This window comes from Cygnus olor, chromosome 2, assembly GCF_009769625.2.
Source record: "Cygnus olor isolate bCygOlo1 chromosome 2, bCygOlo1.pri.v2, whole genome shotgun sequence".
In the NCBI taxonomy this organism is placed as follows: domain Eukaryota; kingdom Metazoa; phylum Chordata; class Aves; order Anseriformes; family Anatidae; genus Cygnus; species Cygnus olor.
The window spans coordinates 64,548,206-64,564,876 of NC_049170.1; the positions used below are offsets into that span (position 1 = coordinate 64,548,206).

General features: G+C 43.7%; 2 protein-coding genes across 3 annotated transcripts in view; one reads left to right on the top strand and one right to left on the bottom strand.

Moving 5' to 3' along the window:
- Positions 1–3,841: 3,841 nt before the first annotated feature.
- Positions 3,842–14,027, bottom strand: SFRP4 (secreted frizzled related protein 4). 2 transcript variants are annotated; one of them, XM_040550397.1, is made up of 6 exons: positions 13,441–14,027; positions 13,272–13,352; positions 13,116–13,181; positions 10,318–10,516; positions 7,364–7,427; positions 3,842–5,062 (listed from the first exon to the last, which is right to left on the bottom strand). In XM_040550397.1, exons 1-6 carry the CDS (start codon positions 13,880–13,882, stop codon positions 4,874–4,876), a joined length of 1,041 nt encoding a protein of 346 aa, XP_040406331.1. In that variant the 5' UTR covers positions 13,883–14,027; the 3' UTR covers positions 3,842–4,873. The 2 variants fall into 2 exon arrangements, with proteins under 2 accessions (XP_040406331.1, XP_040406332.1); XM_040550398.1 differs by lacking the exons at positions 13,116–13,181; positions 13,272–13,352 and having other exon boundaries at positions 13,441–13,955.
- Positions 14,028–14,758: 731 nt separating this feature from the next.
- The window catches only part of EPDR1 (ependymin related 1), a 32,839-nt gene continuing 30,926 nt past the window's right edge, over positions 14,759–16,671 (top strand). The window contains exon 1 of the mRNA XM_040550399.1: positions 14,759–15,025. Within this exon, the coding sequence (XP_040406333.1) occupies positions 14,799–15,025 (227 nt within the window). The 5' untranslated portion in view covers positions 14,759–14,798. The remainder of the gene's footprint in view (positions 15,026–16,671) is intronic.

The window sequence follows — 16,671 nt, forward strand, 5'->3', positions numbered from 1 at the left end:
TTTCCTTGCTTAGGAACATTAATGAAATCATAATCTGACAGTAAGATTATTTTAAAGATCTGTTTTACTTTAGAATGATAAATAAGCTAGTTCTAAATTTGAAGATACTGTTAAGAAGAATTAATATGCCTTATTGTAGTGAGAATTTGTACTGCATTACTGCATGTAAAATAAGGGAACTGGAAAGAAAGCTTTTTTCCCCATGAAGAAGATGGAGTTGATCAGCTTGTGGATGTGCACTGCTGCAGTGGTTTTCCAATGAAGGAGGTACATGGGCAGGTCAGAACTTGTAAGTATCTATTAGCTTTATCCACAGTCCTTTGTGACTGAATGATTAGCTTTCTGATTACCTTGCTCAGAGGATAAATATTGATGTGCTCTGAGTATCTAAAAGCAAAAGTTTTCATCATACTGTAACTAAAAAGAATCAAAATACCCAGGGTGTTGGTCTATTTGGGACTTCTTTTTATCACTCTGATATATCCGTTAACCTTCTATCTGTAGCACATGACATCTGGCATATAAGATACATGTATGTTTTGATTTTAATATTCTTATCTAGAGAAGGAGAGTGTGTCCTTCTGTGCAGATGTTTTTCTTTGTGCTTATTGCCATACTGTTTGATACACAAGCCTTTTGACATTAACAACAGGAGCAAGTCTGATATTAATAGAATACCTGGACCACCCTGAATTTCCTACATATCTAACAAGCAAGTTTGAAATACTGTTTCACCCTCTAATAAGGCTGGTGTTTAATTTCAGGGATGTTACAGGAAAAATAGTGGCAGCAGTTGAAATTAAATGTAGTGTTACCACAGAGCCTTGACTAGGACTAATTAGAGGTAATATACCTCTATAGAAATTAAATACTTATTTGCAGGTTCTTGCAAGTTACTGTTTTTTACTATAAATGTAAACAATTTCTAACGTTTGCTGACCCATATTAATGGATTTGTATTTATTTGCATGATTAATTGGAGTTGATGTGGTTTACAAGAAAACTTTGGCTGAGGAAATATTTTCAAGTGTGCATTTACATTCAACCACCAAGCACAACCAAAATATATGGGTCAATTTTGCGTAATTGCAGTAAATATTTTTTCAGATTTCATTCATTTGGAATCTAGGCTACAATGGTAGAGAACATAATTTTAAGAGCTGTTTGAGTATTTTGGACTGGAAAATCTTCTTTTTGTTTGTACAGGAAGTATTTCTCAGTTATATGCAGTGACTGGTCAAAAGTAACAAAATTACAACACTGAACTGAATTAAAGTGACCGGGTCATTTAGGTCCTGTTGGAGGGGAGGTTATAGGTTTTTGTTGTTCTTGGTTTTCTTTTTATTTTTTAAGTCGTTCGTAAAAGAGTTCTGATTTGCATTTACGGCGAGTTTCTAAAATAGTGCCAATTATTCACAATTAGAGCAAATATTTTTTCAGGTTTTGTTCTTTTGGAATTGAGGTTAGAACATTCAGTAAAAATATTCAATGGCAGTTCTTACTAAACTGGGTACATGTGTGTGGGAGGTAGCAAGACACTCACTAGAAACATCTGTTCAATGTTTCAGGCCATTTTTATTTTACATGAAAAAAAATGTCAAGCCCCTCAGTGGGAAGGCAGCTATAATACCGAGAAAAAGCATTTGACACTTCAAGTTTTGGCCTGCTAATTTTTCAGCTGTAAATAGCTACAATAATTACTTTCCTCTCTCAATAGACACTGTTTGTCCACTCTGCTAAATCTAGGTTTTGTGACTCTGGTGCCAGGGTGCACTAACATGGCAATGACTACATATGGCCATGGATGTGCACTAGGAGAGCCAAGTCTGACTTCTTGCCACATGTGAAGGAGCAGAGGTGGTGAGCTGGCCATGTGGGAGTGGAGGAGGACGCACTTGCCTGCTTGAACAGCCCTTGCTGCTCTAACATATGCTTCGCACCTTTGTAAGGGAAGGGCAGCAGGCTGGAGGACAGAGATGGTCTGGGTCTGGATTCAGCCAGCATTTGATGTCACAGTGAATTAATAAGTGTAAAAGATTTTCAAAATGGAGTGAATTATATTAGTACTGAATTGGTTTGACTCATGGCTCCATAAAAAAAATAGAGAAAATTATTTTGGGGGAAAACACTACCTTAATAATCCATTTCCCCTGTTTGCACTTCTGTTCTTTATATTGTGCTATCTCCTGTTTTTTGTTGTATTGCCTTTCCATCTTCAGTATTTTTACCACATCAGAATGAAAGTCAACCTAAGTCAGCATACATAAATATGTCAAGGAATTTGGAAATACTGGGTTTGATGCATCAAAGTTTATACCAGCATAATGAAACACTTAGTGTAATGATGGTAGCTTACAAAAGGAATGGTGAAAATTCTCTGTAGAAAATAATTTTTGCATTTTACTTCTTTGATATCAAAAAATGAAGAAGGTTTTATTTTAACAGTAGAAAAAAATAGTATGCAAAGTTGCTATGAAGTCTAGCTAGCTGTTCCAAAAGGTTCATTCAATGACCACACTGGACTATGTTCACAATAAAACTTGTCAAAGTGAAATATCATGACTTTTGTATTTGTTATTTCAACATCACATTGATAGGACTGTCATTCAGTTTTAATGGATATCCTTATACATAATTATTTGGTACTTTAAATTGGCATCAATATTGTTGTTGATCAAAGCTTAAGAACTCCTGCTACACAGCATAAAAATTATTTTAGAAACTTTCCAATCATACTGATCTTTTAGATCATGCTTACTTAAGTTATCATTTTCAAACTTACCTAATTTAGTCAACTGCAGTGAAATTCTGTCTTATTTGATTTCAGTTTCAGCTTTTCCATTTCATCACACAGGATTAAGATTACACCTGTAGTCTATAATTAGGCACCAAAGTTTGTGGTCTGTTTTTTTAAAAATGTCAAACACACACAGTTCTCATTGAAGTCAATGTATGCAGCATATGCTCAGCATTTCTGGCATCTGGATAGAATTTTGGATCCAATTCTGCAGATGTTCTGTAGAGATAAATTTCTGCATCTGCCCAGAATTAGCAGGAAGGACCTACATACACATGCTGACCTTCGCATATTTTAGCTGACAGTTCAAAACTCAACCAATGACCATGAAAGCTGCATTCGTTTTCCCTGAACTACCCTGCATGCTGTTTTTCAATTTCTCAATTTTTCTCTACCACTTCTGTCCTTCTGTTTTAAGCATTTTAACTTGCAATTTATGTCTTTGGCCTGTATTTAGCATATTGCCAAATGTGTTACTGCTACTACCAAAATCACTCTGGCATATTCTGTTTTAAAATTCATGTATGCAAATTTCATTGGAAATCTTGTAATAACATAGATCAATATATTGGCGTGATCAGCTTTAACTCTTTTTTTTTTCCTGATGTAGACCATCTCTACATTATAAACAGCAGGTTTGCTTTATAGATATTAGAAACATCATGTCTAGACCTTAGTGTTGCTGTAGTAATTCTTGAAGGTCTTTAAGACATTTATCATGAGTTCTTATGATGTCGATGAGGGAAATCTCCTTATTTGTTAATGGAAATCTGACTGTGGTAGCTATACTGCCTTCTCCAGGTAGAGCCTGGACAGGAACAGCATAAATGCCATCTTGGATTATGCCAGTTAGGCTTATATGACCTTTGCTATTTTAGTAGCTCACACAGCTTAAAAAGGGCAGTAAATCTTAGTACATAAATAGTAGCATCTGCTTTGCCTGTGACATATTGCAGGGGGAATGTTACCTTATGATCAGCAAAACTGCAGCTAGACAGTTGTTTTGAGAAGTTCATTAACAGGAACAAGCCATCTTACTTATTTATTTATCTATTTATTTATTTGTGTACTTGGTATCAGAGCAAGATTTAGAAATATGGTATCAAATGATAAAAAATGATCCAAGTGAACATGGAGCCACACGAAGCTTTATCTTTTCTTTAATACTGTACAGCAGCTGTCAGTTTTGTTTAGAATAATGCTTCTCTTCCAGTTTTTGTAACAAAGCTATATTACAGCAAAAATATGTTATTTTAAAGAATTTTGCAGATCTGCTTCACTTTAATCTGTCCTTTTAAAAAATACTGATTTTTCAATTAGATGTTTAAATATATTTGAAATTATAACAACAGAAGCCAGCCTGAAGTACAATAAAAAAATTAGTTTGCTTTCAATGCATTTTTGCTACACAAACTCACAAATTCAAATGCTAACAGTGTGAGCATATTTCTGGCACACACATAAAAAAATAAAATCACATAATGCATACCCAGATGCTTATTGGTAAGCTATGCTTTCGAATGCTCTGAACAAGGGCCGTGATTCCAAATAGCAGATAGATTCAGCTCCGGCAGCTGGAGTAGTTACTGCCCCAGCTCTCTGCCTTAAGTTACCATCGCTCTACTGCTCCTCGGTTGCCGTGGTCCCCAACTCACCAGGCTAACCGAGACTAACTCTCCAGCTAACACACCCGGCTGCCGAGAGTACTTTCTGAGCAGAGAAGAGGGGCACCACACAGCTCTCCCAGCCTCTGGAGGGTAACAGGGCAGGCAACCAGGACACGGGGATAAAACTTCTAGCAGCCAAGGTAGAGCTATCTAGAATTGCAAATCAGAACCCCAAGGTAAACCTCAGTCAGCCTGAATATGCCTACCACTTATTAGTGCAAACCTATGCTCTATGGTTTTCAGTGGCTTGAAAGGAAAAGCGAACCTTTAAAAGTAAAGTGCAGCAAAAATGTCTATGTAGAAACTGCAGTGAGTTTTTAAGTCGATGAGTTCTGGATTAATAAAACATGCCAGTCAAGCCAGATTGTGACCCTCATCATGCAAGAAAAGTCTTTTGGAAACGTCACACTCATACTTTTTTAGCATTGGCTTCTTTATGGCCATTTCTCGGTTTAGTGGCCTTTTTGGGGCCACTGACTAGTGGGTTGGTGTTCTTGGTTGATGGTTTTGGGGCCCCACTCCGACCACTGCGCCCTGCATTTTGGTTCTTACTGCGGGTCATTCGCAGCTTTTGTTCTTGCAGTCTCTGTTCCCACCTCTGCAGAAGGGCAGAAAAAGAGGATGAGTTAGAGAAAGACATTGCCATAAATAATTGCATCTTAAAACTGTCCAGCACCATTGACACCAGTGCTGGTCTTAACATTTTTGTGCTCTATTCTGTAGAGCCATTGATCTCAGTATGTTATAGCTGGCTGTAGTGGGAACCTGACATATTCTTGGGTGGGGGAATTTCTACAATACCAGCTGATGAAAATGACAACTGCACATCTTGGCTGCATGCTGCATGTGAGCGTGCTTCTTGTGCCTTTCCAGAAATCCAGGGAAGTGGGCATCCTGCCATCAAAAAGACAGGATCTGCTCCCAGGGACTCATTTTGCAAAACCATTCTTTGTTGTCTTATTGAAGGTGCTACTTGAGTCTTCCTATGAAAAGTCTGCAATTGTGAATAATGTATCTGCAGCTTTACTCAGTAGCATCCCTGAGAAATTTTGGAAAGCAGTTAGATCAATGAGCCCACCAGACTACCAAACCCCAAAGTGCAGTGGCTAGAAAACAGGTTTTTGAAGAGAGGTTAAGTGGTTAGGTGGTCCAAAATATGGAGAGATCCACAACACTGTGGCAGAGATTGCAGTCTTTCACCTTTAGGAAGAGAAACACTTGTTTTAAGGAAAGTGAGGTAGATAGTAGAAGCTGGAGGGGGTCTCACCTTTCCCCTCTAATAATGAACTTTCTTATCTGAAACAAAGATGGGGGCTTTGCCCAGTGATCAGAGGAAGAGAAACGCTCTGCAGCTTTCCTGTTTAGTTTCTCTGCATTGACCTTGTTGCTACTCAGACTCTTGGCCTGGCTAGAGAAGAGACCAGCCATGCTGTGGTTATGTTAACAGATGTGTAGCAGTCTTATGTGGTCCACAGACTGCTAAAAACATTCACTTTAAGCTGTAACTCAAGATAAATGCTGGATGCAAGTCTTCAGAGACAAAAGATGCAAGTCTTTAGAACGGAAGATTGCAACACCTAGCTCCGTGGTGGCTATATTCATGTAGTCAGGGTCATTATACACATCTTTATAAAACAAAAACTATCAGCCAGCATTTATGTGTGTCCCATGCAGACGTTTAGATAAGGATTTAATTTATGAAGCTGTTAGTATCAGAAGGAAAGATATATGCTTTGAGAAGTAGTTTGTTTTGCAGTCGTGCGTCTATTTTGACTGTCTGGAAATGAATGTCCAATCAGGTTTCAGGACACAATTAGAAATGAAAAAACAGTGTGAGGAGCCCACTAAAACACACTGTCTGCCAGCAACAGGCCATTAAGTTTACAGCTAACGGATTTCAGGAGTCCAAGTCATGTGTCAGTATTCTCCTAAATCCCATCTGGTATCACCTGCAATTGCAACATATTTATTTTTTAAAAAATTAAAGTACAATTTCTTTTTCACACATAGGTTTTACACGAGTAAAAGAGGAGAAAGGGGGGATGATAAAAGCATCATACAGTTTCCTGCAAGAAGTTGCTCTGCAATCTAAAAGCTCCTACTGAAGTAAACATGTAACCTTTTTCCTCCTAACATCTATCCATGGGCCATAATTAAAGTCTGTATACCTACATATCTTTAATGCTCTGAAACCTTTTCTGAATTACAGAAATAATTTTCTTCCATCTCTGAAAGTGTGAGGAACCCCTTCTTTCCATTATAAAGAGTTTACAAGCAGGGAGTGATAACAAGTGAGGGCATCTGCTGCCTCTGCCTCCCAGGTCGCTGTACTATAGATTTTTCCCTCCATATTCCTTGAAAACAGTGAGAGGATGCTCAATACCTTCAGTGGGTCTTCAGTTAGAAATAGCTGGTGAGAAGTCTGTGTCTCAGGCCTGCAGTCTTTAATGCTGCAAAGCCCATTTATCAGGTGCAGTGGATTTTAACTACTCTTCTTACATAGTGTGTACTATATATTCATCTGCATATCACCTGGCAGTTACTTCACTTAGCAGTGATTATAAAGGAAAGTCCTAGCGTAATTATTGTAATGAGAGCTCACACAAAGATCATCCAACATACTACTTAGGGATAGTTTGCAAATAAAATAGAAATAAAATGTTAGAGACTCTAAAATAAAAGAGTAATTTTTTCTCATTTTCACTTACATTTATATGTAAGTATGCATAGAAAAATAGCCTGACTTTTGGAGGTATTAAAATGTTGAAGTGAAAGTAATAATACCCAGAAGTGTTCTACATATCTGAATGTCAAGCAAGATATTCAATGACAGAAAATGCACAAAGATGTTTAACTTTTTATGAAGAATATCAGTATTCTTTTCTTTGATTGTATTTACCTTAAATCTTTTGTTTAGTTGATCCTTCCATTTTTCAACTAGACATCCATCAAGAAGCATCAACCTGAAAATTAAGAAATAATACATGTAACATAGAGTTCTGGTTTTGATTCCCGAGATGTCATTCCAGATGAATTTGCACTGGTTGAGGTTGAAACAAACCATTGGATACTGGTACTGATATAGGAAGATGGTCAGAAACATATTTCAGACTTTCAAGAAACAAACAATCAAAAAAAAACAAAAACATAAAAGCCATCACTTTCCTTCAGATTTTATGGCCAAAACTACAGCACATAAGTAGTACCGAGAAAACATTTAGAGCCCTCTGTCTTCACCTGCAACTATTCAGTGGTGGAAAATTGTTCTGTCTTGATTGCTGGTAGCAAAAAGTGATGAGTTGGGTAACATCTCGTGAAACTGTTTAAATGTCTTTCACATAGATTTCTGCTTATGTCCACTATATATGTTTGTGTTCGTGTGTGTGTGTGTGTGTAGAAGAGCAGTTTAAATGAATGCATTTGACTTCTGAGTTGGAAAAAAGCTACGTTTATATGCACCACTTCATACAGCTCCTCTGACAAATGGTAACATTACATAACGACTTATAATTGTCTCCATTAATACCTACAAATACACTAGGATGGTATTATGTATTTGCTACTCATAGCTACTTAATGAGTGTTTTAAAGTGAATTTGGAACATGTATGAGTGTTGCTATTTGTCTAGCAATTAATTCTGGCCAGCTCCTGTATAAAATACTGAGTCTAGATATTATGAAATGAAGGAAACCAAAGTGTAATTATTAAATAGTATATGCCTTAAAAAGCTTCTAAAGTAGTTTATTCTAAAGCACACCTTCTAAGTCCTAAGCTTGAAACAACTATTTTGTAGAAGAGGGCTGCTGCTGCAGTTTCTGCATCTTCTCTACCGCTAATTTTTGTTTGTTTGTTTTGAGACACTGGGCCTTAATATGCCATTGTACAGCATTTTGCTGGTGGGTGAGGTTAACACAGCGCAGCGGGGCCTGACTCCCCAGTGTCCATGAGCAATGATGTCACTCATGGCAGTTCAACAGGAGTACGAAATGCTCCCACGCATAGCCACTAGTCACTGTGCATCCACTTTGCCCGAACACGAAAGGGCCACAGCGAGCACACGCCCTGGAGAACCAAGACCGACATGATCCACATCACCTCTTTGTTTCAGGGAGAGGTTGGAGAATTAATGTACAGGATTGAAGGCATGGCCACAGCATGATGAATGAACTGTGACATGATGTACACCTGATGCAGCTCCTGCTCAGGTTGTTATCGAGTGAAATCCTATTCCTACTGATGGGAAAGGGGTGTTTTGCAGACTTTGGGAAGGCTGCAGCTTCCACCCATTTTGCCTCTGACATGTTTTTAAAAAGCTACTGTAACTCAAAACCTTCCGTTTGCATACCACTGAGTTCAACAGGAAACACATATAATAGCTTATGTTTCTTTTGCAAATCCATATAAAATTAAAAACCTCAGTGACCTTGAAAAACCATCACAAAATATTTAGAGATCGGTGTGTTTTTTCCATAGTAGGGGAGAAGCTGATTGGGATCTTTCATTTCTGAAATCTCTTCCCCCTAAGAACCTCCTGAGGGTCTGCTCTGGCAAAGCTCTGCAGCTCAGAGCTCCTCAATAGGTATCTTGGTCATACTTTTTCTGCCTGACCCAGGGCATCTCTCTCTAATGTAGCCAATGCAAGTAGAGGGCTCTAAATTAATCTCTGTGAAATACTTCCAGATCTGGAGAGCCAAGGTGCTATGTGATAATAAAATACTCATAATAATAAAATGTTCATGAGCCCATTAGCTCACAAAAAAAAAAGTTATGGTAATACAGTATGAGATGACAGCTGTTAGAAATACCTGTAAAAGACTTTTAAAATATCATGACTGAAAATATGGATATGGCCCATCAAGCTCTGCATGCAAAAGTTTTATGATACTTAGAGCTGCACATATTCCATTATCAGTCATATGCAAAAATAGCTTGCACATTTTACTAAAAACCTTACCTCCAACCCACAGCACGGAAATCCAGGTACCTATCACACCACAACCTGTCCTGTTGGGTTCTGTTGCTACTGGTACCCTTGGGGTGCTAACAGGGATGGGATGTCGCCTTCTGCCTCAAGAACCCAGAAAGAAAAGCATCCTGCGGTGCATCACTCCCTCTGCTCCAGACCAGCATGCTGGATTTCCTTCCATGCCTGGGGCTAGGCTGACTGCCAGAGGCAAGGTCTGGTAAAGTTAGTTTTGTTTTGTCTTTTAATCTTACAGCAGAACTGGCAAGCTGCACTGAGAGTATTTACTTTTCATCTGCCATCCGGGCAGCAGAGCTCCAGTGGCTGCAGCTTTGGCTAGTCCCAGTGTGGTTGTGGGATCAGAAACATCTCACTGATGGCATTGGTCCGAAGTATGGATAGGCCAGCAGAGAAGGCCTGGCCCTGACTGCAGCTGCTCTGTGGGCTCCCTCAGCTCCCGTCCCCTCCCCTGGGGCTAGTAAAGCAGAACTCTGCTTTCCCTTGAGCCACTGCACGGTACTACCAGCACGGACCACCGGACCACCGTTGGGCTCATACCATATGAAGCCTCTCACGCCGGTGGCCGGCGGTCCTAAAACACCCTGCCAAACAGCTGGAGGTGCCTCAAGCAGCATGCCACCAGCACCAAACAATACCGGGGGTTGTGCTCCATCTGTGAGCCAGGTTTTGTAACGCTGCGCTGTGGACTAGAGCTGCGATTAACTACATGGAAAAAGTTAATCACAAAGGTAATTGAAACATGTAGGTGTAATATTAACTATAGGCTTGCCAAACAGGCTTATGACCAGAAAGGGAGCTGTGCTGTCCCTCCTTCCCTCCTGCCACAGCCAGCAATAATACCTTTCTGAACTGCACAGCGTGTGCTCACCTCGAGCGCCACTCATAGCACATGATGAGGACATCCTGCTTCGGCTGCAGAGGTGGGCACTGGCAGGAGGAATTGGTAAGAAGAGGCACTTGGGACAGAGGAATCGGCATCGAAGACTTCAGAATGTCTTTTACTTCAACCACAGTTGTTATCTCATTGCAGTTCCCCTTTTCCACCCTTTTTACTTTAGCATGAATGACTGCAATTAGAAAAAAAGTGGCGTAAGAACAACAAACAGTCTCAGAAACTTAAACACAACCTAAAATTAAATAAAACATATTAAATTGAAAGCTGTTGTTTTGGCTGTGAAACCAGAACTACTTCTCCATGTGTGGGCACATACAGTGGCTTAGAATAACAGAGGCCTGATCCCAATTTGGTTTTCAGCAGGACTGTTGACAACTGTGAAATTAAACATGTGCTTAAATCCCTGCCAGATCAGGCCAAGCAATCTAGCCGGGAATCACACGCACAAACAGCTCCTTTGACTCAGCCATGAACAACCCCTCGCATAAATCAGAGCTGTTCTATATCCACGTGTTGCTACTGCCAATTAAGCAATGAATAATTTACCTCACAGACAGTTAACCTGAATCCAGCCTTTGCAATAGAATCCAGCCTTTGCAATAGCAAAGTCATTTCAGTGCAGGTTGCATCCAGGAACTCAAGTCTTCTCTTGAATGTAAGAAAGAAAGGAGGGTTTGAAACACGTACTAAAAAACGATGAGGCTTGGCTTTTCCGTGATGCACCCAGTTAACACTTTTTAAAATTCTTTTACATTCAGATATGTATCAGTAGTAAGATTCTCATATAAAATAAACTCTGAAGAGGGTTCTTCTCATTCTGAACACACGAGCATTCACATTTTTATCTTTTATTGAAGAATCCGCATGTCCACAAGAAGAAACTCTGCAGATTGCTCTGCGGATGACACCTGACTGACTGCATGACTCCCTGAGCACCCTGGGGGTATTGTCCACTGTCCTGAAGTGAGCACCAGGTCAGAGAAATGAAGCAAAAATTTTACATGAGGGACTTTGTCTATAGGAGATTTCAAAATAAGAAGGGTCCTATCATCAGTCACAAAATTCTGTGAAAGAAGAAAGAGAATTTCAGTTTTAGAGACTCACCATCCATTTTCAAGTCTGGTTAAAGCCAAATAGTATTTCAGCTCCTGCATAACATGCACTTTTGGTTTTGTTTTTTTAAATGTTTGCCCATAATATTTACAAGAAATTTAGGTGGAATTTTCTTTTCAGCAGTGAATGCCAGTGTTGGCCTTGCACTGTTAGCATAAAAGATATTTGATGCAGGGAGTGATTTATGAAAACATTTTAAAATTATACCTAAGGGTATAGCTATCGGCATATAATCAGCTCTGATGCTCTCAGTTTTGACAACTAAAAGAAGTTCTGACCAGACAGAAATACAATTTGGCTATATATATTACCTTAAAGGATTTCAGGAAACTTTGGTTTTTATTTGCAGCTTGTTCTCCCTTGTCTTGTTTCTCAATCCCTTTTCAATGCGAACATCTAATTATTTTAGTGGAGGCTGAATAAAAATCTACCAGTCAAAACCAAAAGCTTGATTTTGCAAATTCAACAGAATGAAATCCTTCAATCTTTTCTAAATTTTGAATCCCAACACTTCACTGAAGTCACTGGAATCAGAATTTGTGTGGCTAACACCTGCATTTCATTTCTGAACAGTCATCTTACAGCACTTTTTACTCATGTATTTCAGACAGGTGGGGAAGTTCATTGTCCCACCTGAACACATCCCTATGACATACTGAAAAGGACTAAGGAATTACGTAAAAAGAACATATCTCATAAATGTACCAAAATGCCATGACAAGAAAGTATATAATCTCCTTTCTAAGTTAAATGCTCAGTTTGCCTAGTCCCACCAAACTGACTTAGATTTTTTTTCCAGGTACTAATAAAGAAGCAAATAACTACAAACTTACTTTCATTTGATATCAGACAAATAGGAATTGACTGGGTATAATATTCCTATTGCAAAAGAATTGAGTACTTCCCTTGAAGAAACAGCTTCTCTCTGAGAAAAAGCCCATAAAATGCAAAAGACCGTGATATTGCATGTTAAATTAATGGTTAATAGGGATTTTTCTATTGACATTGCAGATATCTAATCCAGTGTTTATTGGATGTTAGCTAGCATTCGTCCTGACTCCTACCATCAGAAAACCCAGCAGTGGGGATGGGAAGGTAGGGAGGACAGGATGAATACTTGCCTGTATCGCCAACATATCTTGCAACATAAAAAGCTATTGTCATGCAACATAAAAACTATTGGCCAACTCCTTGCCAGGCTGGTGCCAATTGTCCCTGAATTCGATTAATCTGTGACAGTTCCCCACCAGCCCAAGCTCTGGTGGTGAGTGAAAGGATATACAAATTTGTAAATCACAAAGTTTTACCTTGCTTTGGTCTCATTCACATTTACAAGCTTTATTTAGGTGATAAATCTCTGTTTATTCCACCTGCTGGACAAAAACAGGAGCTGGCAACAGCACGTTGCCAGACTCATGTTAGATGCAGCCGCGCTCGCTAGAGTGACCATTACAGTAGCAAGCACGGTTTCTGCAGGACGACCTGTTGATCCCAGTGCACACTACTGATATTTCCCTCGGAAAAACACTACGTGCTTGGGTTCAGAAGGGGAAGCCCAGGCACCCTTGAGTTTTCCGATGGGACCTGGCAGAGGGGGCAAGCATGTAGCAGCCTGCAGAGGGGGCAAAAGGAAGAGGGGAAAACCCTCCCAGACTTACTGTAGCTGTAGTTCTTGGCCAGGTAGGTCGCCAGCGTGGGCTTTGTCTTTTTGCACCTGCATCGCTCTTCAGAGGAAGAGAAGGGGAAGCGGTTAAGGGGTGCAGGAGCGGGGCTGGCAGTGGGGAGGGGGACATGGGGAGGCCCCCTAGGCTCACCCTGGCCTCGCCTCCTGCACTCGGGCTGCGGGGGTCCGTCGGGCACCAGCACGCCCTGCGTGAAGTCCGTCCACTTCCCATCTGCAAACAGAGGGCAGCGGAGCCATGGCTCGGGGGGATGCTCGGGGGACATGCTCGGGGGGCACTGGCGGGGGAGGGGGTGGCTCACCCTCGGGCAGGTCGGTGACGATGGCCTCGGGGGAGATGCAGACGCCTCGGTCGTAGACGGGAAGGTCGTCGCAGGCCAGGCTGTCGGGCCAGCTGTGGTTGTAGCGGCGCATGATGGGCTCGCAGCCGTCGCGGGCGCGCTGGCAGACGGAGCGGCAGGGCTTGATGGGGTCGTAGAGGAACTCCAGCGTGCAGATGGGGGCGTACATGGCGCAGAGGAAGAAGGGGAGGACCGGGCTGCAGCCGGTGCCCACCAGCTCCTCGTACTGCTCGATGGCCAGGACGGCGTTCTCCTGGGTGCTGTGGTGGAGGTGGTTGGGCATGCGGGTGATGTTCCAGGGCATGGGGCGGCACATGGGGATGCGCACTGCCTCGCACGGCGCGCCCTGCGCCCGCGGGCTCACCCGCAGCCACAGGGACACCGCCACCAAGGCGCGCAGCATCCTCCCCCCCCCTCCTCCTCTTCCTTTTCTTCTTCCTCCTCCTCCTCCTCCTCCTCCTCCTCGGCCGCCGCCTCCCCGCGGGTCGCGGCGGCCGACGGGCGCGGAGCGGCGCTGACTGCCGGCACCCGACTGCGCTCGGCCATGGAAATCGCGGCACGGGCTTTATACCGGTGGCACGCGTGACGTGGGGCCCGGGGGAGGCCCGGGGGGGACCCGGGGGGGGGACCCGTGTGCGTGTGTGGGCACCGTGACATCAGCGCCACCCGCCCGGAGCATCGGCGGCAGCACCGCGCTCCTCGGGGGCTCCTCGGGGGGGGGCAAAGCAAAGCAAAGGCATCTTTTTTTTTTTTTTTTGGGGGGGGCGTGGGCCGGACCCCGTCTCCTGGGGGGCTGAACCTGCCTTCTCCCGAAAGACATGGCGCAGAAACTTTATATATATATATATATATATATATATATAATAATTATTAATTTTTTTCTTTGGACAGACGCGGTGCTAGCTGCCGTCTAGCGGGTTGTGGGGGTAGCCCCGGGGTTGGGCACGCGGGGGGGAGGGGGGGGAGTGGGGGGGGAGTGCTCACTTTTTGTTCTCTTTACTCGGGACGGGGGCCAGCCGCCCCCATCTCCCCTCTATGTCGTCGAGAAGTGACTCGTCCCCTGCCCCCCGTCTCCCCGGGGTGCCGGAGCCGTGTTGTGAGGGGGGCCTGGGGGCAGCGGGGGGAGATGCTGGCGCTTGGTCTCCCACGACGGCAGGTGCCACCTCGGCCGCCAGCAGGCGATGTTGAGAAAGGGGGGGAATAATTTTGGGAAGGGGGGGTGGCAGGCTGCAGCCTTGCGGGTTTGGAGGCGGGCCGCCCCCGCCCCTCCTCCCGCCCACGCCCCCCCCCCCCCCCGCCGTTCTCGCGGCGGGGGAGCCATGGCGCTTCCCGTGCCGGTGCCGGTCCTGGTGCTGGTGCTGGGGGCGCTCCTGGCGGGCGGCGGGGCCGGGTCCGAGCCGTGCCAGGCCCCGGGGCAGTGGGAAGGGCGCACCGTGTTCTACCGGCACGGCACGGGCCGCATCACCAGGGCGGCCGTCTCCTACGACGGCCCCAACCAGCGCCTCCGCATCCTGGAGGAGAAGAAGGCGCTCATCCCCTGCAAGAAGTAGGTAGTCAGAGGGGTGGGAGCGGGTGGCCCCTGGGCGGGGGGAAGGGGGACCCTGCACCCTCCCGAGGCTCGGGGCGATGCGGGGATGCCGGGGGGGAGGCCCCGGGGGGCGGCATGGCCGCGGCGGGACGGGGGAGCGAGGGAGCTGACGCCCTGCGCTGGGCAGGAGGGAGCCCGGCACCCGCACGGCTGGCGTCTGGGGAGGTACAGGCTGGCAGCAGGCCTGCAGCCTGCCTGCTGCACAGATACTGCTCTCCACAGCTGCTTTCTTCCCCTCCTTCTCCTCCTTCTCCTCCTTCTCCTCCTTCTCCTCCTCCTCCTCCTCCTCCTCCTCCACCTCCTCCTCCTCCTCCTCCTCCTCCTCCTCCTCCTCTTTCTCCTTCTCCTTCTTCTTCTCCTTCTTTTATTATTATTATTATTATTATTATTATTATTATTATTATTTGAAATGAAGCAGAAAAAATAAAATATATCCCCAAAATGCACAGTAAAATGTGGAAAGATCATCCTCAGATCCATGAATAATGTCGGGAGGGGGGTAGTTCTAGCTCAGTAATTTGCTGACAAGTTTGAGTCATGTTTTTCTCTGGTCATTCCCTGTTCCTACAAATGCTAAGTCAGCACAGTGAGGGCGTCTCCGTTACCTGTGGCACAGGGGCTCACCCATGTTACACAGGGGCTCACCCACGTTGCTCAGGGGCTCACCCACGTTGTACAGGGGCTTGCCCATGTTGCACAGAGGCTCAATCATGCTGCACAGGCTGCCCAGCCCCAGAAGACCTCACTGTTCATAACTAGTGCTGATTGTGTCTGCTAACACAACAGAATCACTCCTTCATCCTGCATTTCTTGGTTCAATGGAAAATAAGTGCAGGAAAACGCCGGCTGAAGAAGGGCCTGTGTCTCCCCAGCCTGCCAAGCCCAGGCCCTGACAGGAAGATGCGATCCGGCCAGCGAGGCCTACCGAGGTGCCAAGTGTCGGTCACACACAGACACCGCGTTGAGACATACCTGCTGCTGTGAGGCAGCCACTCCGCCTCTCCCACCTAAAAATTGCTCAAATAATAGTGCGTCATAACTGGGGATGAGTAAACCAAGGTGAAGACCAATCTAGAAATGCTGTGTCATCCAGCCCAAAAGTTTTCTGCTATTGAGAGATCAATACTCCCTTTTGCTCCTGGCTTTGTTCCTGCCAATAATTGACTCCTTGCAAACATCATATAGTCAGTGTTTTAATCTTTCTGAAGCATGTGCTCCCCCTCAGTCCTTTCTCTGACAGTCTCAAAACAGGCTCTAGAAACAGTTTTATATGAGTCCTGTGGTAAAGGTTCACTTCCCCTCATTGTGATTTTTTGTTTTTCTTTATTACTATTTTAAATAGGAGCCATATGAAGAATGTTACAGGTAACCTACAGTGGTTTGTTGGTGGTATGCTAACATACAAAATACAGTCTGATGTTGCCCATGCTCATAGTCTCTTTCTTTGAGAAGTCCCGGGTCGACCTTCACATTTGACAAGTGTAAAACTGCTCTACAAAGCCCGATGCAAGTCCTTTCTAGCTCCTAAGCTGTACTGATCTCATTTCTTTAAGCATGTGTTTGCTTTATTTGAAGACTTTATTTTAAGATTGAACAATTATTTT